We start from the raw sequence: 7,137 nt of genomic DNA on the forward strand, positions 1-7,137 counted from the left end.
AATAACAATTTATAAACTATCAAGGGCTCATGAGGGAGGGGGGAGCGGGGAGGGAGGGGAAAAATGAGGACCTAATGTGGGGGGCTTAATTGGAGAGGAAATGTTTTGAGAATAATGAGGGCAATGGATCTACAAATGGGCTGTACACAATTGATGTGTGTATGGATTGCGATAACAGTTGTATGAGCCCCTGATAAAATGTTTATAAATAAATAAAAAATAATAAAATCCAAAAAACAAAAAATAAAATGATTTTAAAAACAAACAAACAATGGATGTATGTATGGATTGTGGTAAGAATTGTATGAGCCCCCAATAAAATAATTTTTAGAAAACAAACAAAAACAACAACAACAAACTTAACACATAGCTGGAGGAATCAAATAGTCCTTCATGGCTCATGACCCCCAAGTGGCAGCCCTGTGACTCCAGCCCTGTTTTCTGCGCCCACAGGGAGCTCCCTGAGATAGATTGGCATTAACTTCCATATATTTGCATTATGCGCCGGGGTGGCTGCTGCCTGCTTTTTCCCCTTTGTTCCGTGGTCTGTGATTGACTGGGCTCTCTGATAGAGCTGTGCTTCCAGCACCGCCATCGCTGCGACTGAAAGCCTGGCCGCTTGAACCCCCCGGCCCACGGGAGAAGAGTGTGGCAGCTGCTTGGCAGTCTTACAGCCTCAGAAATGCCCCGGGCCGGTCCATCCTGTCCTACAGGGTTCCTGTGCGTCAGACTTGGTCGACAGCCCAGGGTTTGGGTACTGCTTATAAACTCATTAGCAAGGACAAGGCTTAACTTTCCTTAACATCCCCTCTCCAAAGCACAGCCACAGCCTTTCAGCCCCCGTGTTTCCATGTAGGTGCCAACTCGTTTGTTCAGAACAACACTCCCTGTTTATGCGAGAGCCATTTACTGGTGACCCATGAGGTGTGCTGTGACCTTATTTGCTATACAGCTTTATTTTATATACATATGCACACACATATGCACTTATTTATTTATTCTGACCCCCTCTGAATAATTTAGAGGGGGGTGGGCTGGTTGGTTTTGTGTGTGTGTGTTTCTCACGAATCCATCCTCACACGCCGTCTGTTGGGAGGTGAGCTCCTTTACAGACTGTGCTAGGCATTCAGGGCTCATTCAATCTGGAAAGTCACCCCGCAAAATGGGCCTCATTTCTTTGCATGTTTGTTTCTTCCCATTCTCTTCTTCTTTCTCTAGAACGTCTATGGTTTTTAGGTTGAAGGCCTTGGACTTGTCCTTTGACTTTCTTACTATATTTTCTTCATCTCTCTCTCTTTTTGACTGTACATTCTAGAAAAAACTCCTCACGTTTCCTTTCCATCCTTCTACTCATTGTTCCCTTTTGTGCCATCTTCGTGGAATGATTGAGTCTTCATAGGGAGGTGTGTTTTGAATGGCATCTGTTCTTTTTTATGAATATAGTCTGTGCTTCTCTGAGAAACTGAATGATCATTTTCAAAACTTCTCTGCACACCCTACTGTGTCTTTCGAGTTGATTTTTTATGGTTTTGTTGTATGGTTCCCCCCCCCCCACTCTTAGTAATTTACTTTGTCTCCTACCTTTGTTTTTGAAGTATTTCCCCCCTAAAAGGCTGTGGCTCTTAGATGCGTGCTCGGGTAAGAGCATTAACAATGTGTGACAGCTCTCTGCGGTGGGCTGGGTGCACTGACTGTAGCCCACGGTGCAAGGTGAGCTGCCGGCAGGCTCTGAGGAACGGGGATCTCTGAAGGAAGGTCTGCTTGCCTTGGGCTGCTCACATTGCCGTGGGAGCCTTCCATCTCCTACCTGGAGCCCGGGAGTTGACTGCCAGAGTTTGGGGCTGATGTTAGAGGAGAGTGGCGCTGGAGTGGAGTAGGAAGCACACTTGGCACTTCTTAAAACAGCACAGTTTCACCAGTGTCAGCTCTGTTTAACGGACAGGCTCCGTTCTCCTTGCTCCAGCAAACATCTCTCTCTCCTTTTGTGCTGTGGTGCAGGGGAGTCCCTTTATAATGCAGCCTATTGTAGCATCACTTTGTCAGCCCCACCTCCTGGTTCCAGTAGTCTCTGACCCGTTGCAGGGCTCCGCAGTGTCATTCTGTCCCTTGTTGTTCTGAGACCAGCTTTGAGTTCAGCACCTTGGAATCCGCTGAGTTACCAGCCTTCAGCTTGTAAACTGTTGTTGGCATCAGCTGCCCCCACACGCTCCCTGTCCCTCTGGGATGGTGCCCCTGTACAGGCAGGTTTCTCAGTACAACTGGTATCGGTGTGCCCAGGGATTGTTTTTTACAGTAACTCTCCTATGAGACTGCAGCAAACTTTGGTTCTGCCCAAAGCCAATTACTTTTGTAAAGAATCATGTGTTTTGCCTGGATTGCGTCAACTAGTATCGCTAACAAAATGCAAATACATTTGTCTTGTACATTTTTTTTTATTAATCAATTTATTGGGGCTCATACAATTCATCACAATACATAGATCAATTGTGTAAAGCACATCTATACATTTGTTGCCCTCATCATTCCCAAAATTCTCTTGCCTCTTGGGTTCCCGGAATCCGCTCATTTTCCTTCCCCCCCCCTCCCCTTTCCCCCATGCACCCTTAATAATTTATAAATTATTATTGTATCTTATGTCTTGTACATTTTTAACGTATGTTTGAACTTCAGTTTTGCTTTGCTTATAAACTGACTTCAAGTTCACCCTACTGGGACTTCCGCTCATTCCTAAACCCTGATTCATGAATTATTAATGAATTCACTTCTCCCACTTAATTTGGAATATCTCATCACAATGTTCAGTTTTTGCATTTCACCATCGTGGGAATTTGGCCATTGCAAACAGTTGTCACACTTGGAGGTCAAACCCATAAACTCACTGCCATCGCATCAATTGAGACTGTACAGGACAGGGTAGAGTCCCCCTGTGGGTTTCTGAGACTGTAACCCTTTATGGGAACCGAGAGCCTCGTCTTTCTCCAGTGGAACAACTGGTGGTTGTAGCGAATATGAACAGACAGGGTGACCTTCTGCTCCGGAGCGTGAATGACAATGACGTGCCTAACTATACAGAGATAACTCAAGGTCAAACATAATATGGTAATGGAAAAATTCTTGAGAATTTGATATGTTCTATTTTATACTCCTCTCATCACGTGGAGTGGAGTCGAAATGTACTGGACACCTAGAACCAGTTTTTTCTTTTAACTTGTATCAAATTCCTTTCCAGTATTGGATAATAATTCACTGTATACTGTGTGCTGCTCAGGTATTGAGTTTAACTTTGGGATGTAAAATGAACTAAAACCAGCTGGGTTTGAAGGTTTCCGAAAGTTATAACCATCATGACTTATCTGCGGCTCATTCCAACATCTGAGAGTCAGTAGAAGAGAGTAGGCAGATGACCTTGATATTTTTGAAAGGGGTGGTACAAGACAAGTCCATTCTCATATTTTTGTGGTTCTCTTGGTAAAAGACCATTTCATTGGACATCGCTGACAATTTTGCGTTCGCTTCAGAGAACATAGCCTCGCTCTGTAGTAGCCGCATTTGGACTGTGATATAGAACGAACGTATAAGAGATGTAAAATAAAGTTCTACTGGTTTACTGAGATGTAAAAACAACAACCCTGCTCTCAAAGACCCTCTCAAAGATTAAAACTGCCAATCTTCTGCACATCTGAAACTTTCCAGTATTTTAAGGACGTGTTCAGCTTATGCCTGGTCCTCCCATTCCCCCCTTGGAAGAACCTGCTGATTGTCACCCACCGGAGAGATCATCTGAGGCACACATTAGTTGAATTCTAAAGCCCGCAGTCTTTTTCTTCGCCTTGAGAATGTATTTGTTCTGTTCTGTTCCGCAGGTGTCCTGGCTGGTCACGACAACCGCGTCAGCTGTCTAGGTGTAACTGATGATGGCATGGCTGTGGCGACAGGCTCGTGGGACAGTTTTCTTAGGATCTGGAATTAACCTTGTTGTGCGTATTTCCTGTTCTCCACTGATCCCTGGAGAAATCAATGCTACAGCCTATAGCTGTGAAAAATGTCTACCTTATATTTGCAGGTGAAGCTATTTCTCCTGAGATTATTATACACAAAAAGAAGCTTTCTGTAAATGACCAAATAAAAATGTGTGTGGTGGGGGGCAGGCAAAGGTGCTTGCTAAGATCAAAAGGATCGGTGTGTTCATCTGGGGAGTTTGGTTAATTTAGCCTTGAACTTTTGCTCATCCTCAAAGTCCAAATTCTTTATTTTGTGTAGAATATCACACACATTCCTGCAGCCAGTGTCATGTTCGATTGTATGCATTTGCATTGTTTTTTAAGAACTCCTATGGTAACTTGGTAAGCACAAAGAATGGCCTATCTCTGAGTTTTGTGATGGTCAAACCAGGCACGGTAATAGTGGGGCGGGGTACTCTATGTTGAACTTACATGTGAAGAGAATCCCTGTGAATTATGACCATCCTCTTTAATCTGAAAGAGATCAGGATCCAGTGCAGTGTGAGTGCTGGCAGGTCTAGATGCTCTCAGGTGGGTGCTTAGGATAATCGTGACTTCCCGGCATACCCCTTGCCGTCCGTCAGTCTCCATCAGTGCTAACTGCTCTGAGGACCAGGGTGTAGCGCTTGCTCTGGGCCATCTTTGGCACACTTCAGGAACTTTAACCAGAAGACACTGTATTGAGAAGTAGAGAGCAGTGGCAGCACATACATGGGCCTGGGGAATTTTCAAAGGCTGGTTATGATCAAAGACATTTGAGTAACCCTCCGAATAGCCATTTTTTGGGGGTGTTCCTTATTGATTGCATTTTTCTGAAACTGAGTTAGTAGGCCACTCATGGCCCACACATCTGGTCAGTATTCAGATGATCACTGCATCTGCAGACTCTTTCCTAAATTTCTCTGTCAGCATACTTCCAAGTGGGGAGTCCAGTGCAGCAGTGTTGTTTCTGAAAGGTGTTAAGTTTAACCAGTCCCTAGCCCTACTTTGTCTCATGATTTTTATGTCCGTGCAATTTAAAGCCTGAATGGACGTAAAAGATCTGAGCCTTCACATTTCTTAAAAGGAAGTATTGAAGCTTTTTGCTATTGAGTGAGATTTCTTCCTTTAGCACAAAAGAATGCTTTCTGAGGGGTTTTGCTTCAGAGTGCCCAGATCTCTGCCTCACCTTAAAGCCTAAAGAAAAGCTCGTGAAACACTACGCAGAGTCTCAGCTATATGGTGGAATCCCTATAGTGGTCAATAGTATAATGTATCTGAACGTTAAGCAATTTTTCTCCTTGGATTGTGTCTTATAAATAAATCTTCATGATGGATACTAGAAGGTTGCTGGTCTTGATGGTGAAATGTTAAGTGAGTCACACATTAGAAGTGCTTAGAAGCATTTTGTCACATTGTGAACTGTTTTAAGATATTGTTCGGATGGGTCTTTGTTCGCCTGTGACTGTAACCTAAACAGTCTCCAGTGTTGCCTGTGTAGAGTCTCGTTTTGGTATCATGTACGTGCTACTTAGTGCATCCACTTAAGGAAGTGCCATCTTTCTTTATTATGATCAATTTTGTATTAGAGAAATAAGATGGCCAAAAGGTGATGTAGGAGCAACACAGAATCTTACTGATAGCAGGCATGACTATATATTGATATGTTGTTAGGTTTCTACGAACTTTTTGCTATTAATGTTTACTTGTGGACTACTTATATCTTTTCTAGAAGAACAGCTCTTTGAGACAAGGCACGATTTTAAAGGAAATTCCATTAAACTGAAGAAGGGGAATTTGCCCTGCAGCTCAGCAGTTTGTTCCAAGATCTTTCGCAAGCAATTCCGCTCTGAGCAAAGTAGTTTTATATATAATATCGTCTTACTTTAAATATTTTCCCAGTAACAAGATAACTTTAGTCAGAAAGGCACACAGACTCTTATAGTGTGCCTCGAAAGAGATGTTGAAAACTATTTCCTTCATTGACTATGGTCCAGGCAACTGAGAACCACAATTGAACACTTGTGGCTGATTGTACATGTGACAAAATGGCAACAAAGTAACTTCAGTTTGCCATAGTTATCTAGCGCTGCTGTAACAGAAGTGCCACAGATGGGGGCTGTAACAAACAGAAATTCATTTTTTCATAGTTTAGGAGACCTTTCAAGTTCAGGGTAATGCGTCTGTCGGCTGTGGAGAACAGCCCTGTTTCTTCAGCTGTTTCCCGGTTCCTGGGCATTCTGTTTGGGGCGACATTGGTCCCATATGTTGGCATCATCCTCTTGTTTGTTTAATCTCTCTTATATCTCATACGAGATTGAGTGAAGACACTCCTGACAGTAATCCTGCCTCAAGCCAACCCATTCCCAAATGGGGTAAGAACCACAAGCAGAGATTGGGATACACAACACATTATGGAGGCACGCAATTCAGTCCGTAACATTCCACTCTTTAGCCCTGGAAAATTCATGTCCTTGCCTTCTGGAAAACACATCCCCCTCACAGCGTCCCAGAGTTTTAACTCAACTCCCATTGGAGTTCATAATCTCATCTTCGAAATCAAATATGGCTGAGACATTAAGCATGCTCCATCGTGAGCCCCAAAGCTCTGGCATCTGAGAATGCCTGTGACATTTAGACTTCAGGTGACCTGGTTCCAAAACACAACGGTGGAACAGGCACGAAGTGGTCATTTCTATCACAACTGAAAGCAACTGGAGAAGGAAGAAGGTGCACCCAGCAAGGCCCAGACTAGCAGAACCTTTTCAAGGCTTGAAAATGGTTTTCTCTCTGAGGGCGTTTGGGGAACTGTCCACGTTCCAGCCCCTGCAGGTTAGCCCAGTCCTCTGGCTTCTAGGTGGGGGCCCTCCCCCTGGACTTGGGCTCGCCTTCTAGGCCCGCTGGAATAGCGAAGCTTCTCATCCACTTGGCGTGGACAAAATTTGGATGGTACACCTAACTGGCAGTCCCACTCGGACTGGGTGGATGACCCAGTCTTTGAAACCTGGGAGGCCGAGGACCCACCTGTTGAAACCGAGAAGCCGTGTTCCTTCAACAGGTCTGCCGATTGCCAAGCTGCACACCGATGTCTTTGTCTGGAGGACAGGGAGGGGACGTAGTTCAGACTTGGTCCGTTCATTTTTTTTTCTTTTTTCTC

General features: G+C 44.2%; 1 protein-coding gene across 1 annotated transcript in view; it reads left to right on the forward strand.

The window, feature by feature from the left end:
- Positions 1-5,319, forward strand: part of GNB4 (G protein subunit beta 4) — a 25,532-nt gene extending 20,213 nt beyond the window's left edge. The window contains exon 9 of the mRNA XM_004708600.2: positions 3,864-5,319. Coding sequence (XP_004708657.1) covers positions 3,864-3,970 — 107 coding nt within the window. The 3' untranslated portion in view covers positions 3,971-5,319. The remainder of the gene's footprint in view (positions 1-3,863) is intronic.
- Positions 5,320-7,137: the final 1,818 nt, after the last annotated feature.

This window comes from Echinops telfairi, unplaced genomic scaffold, assembly GCF_000313985.2.
Source record: "Echinops telfairi isolate 266 unplaced genomic scaffold, ASM31398v2 ScPeMD7_4225;HRSCAF=4972, whole genome shotgun sequence".
NCBI classification, from domain to species: Eukaryota; Metazoa; Chordata; class Mammalia; order Afrosoricida; family Tenrecidae; genus Echinops; species Echinops telfairi.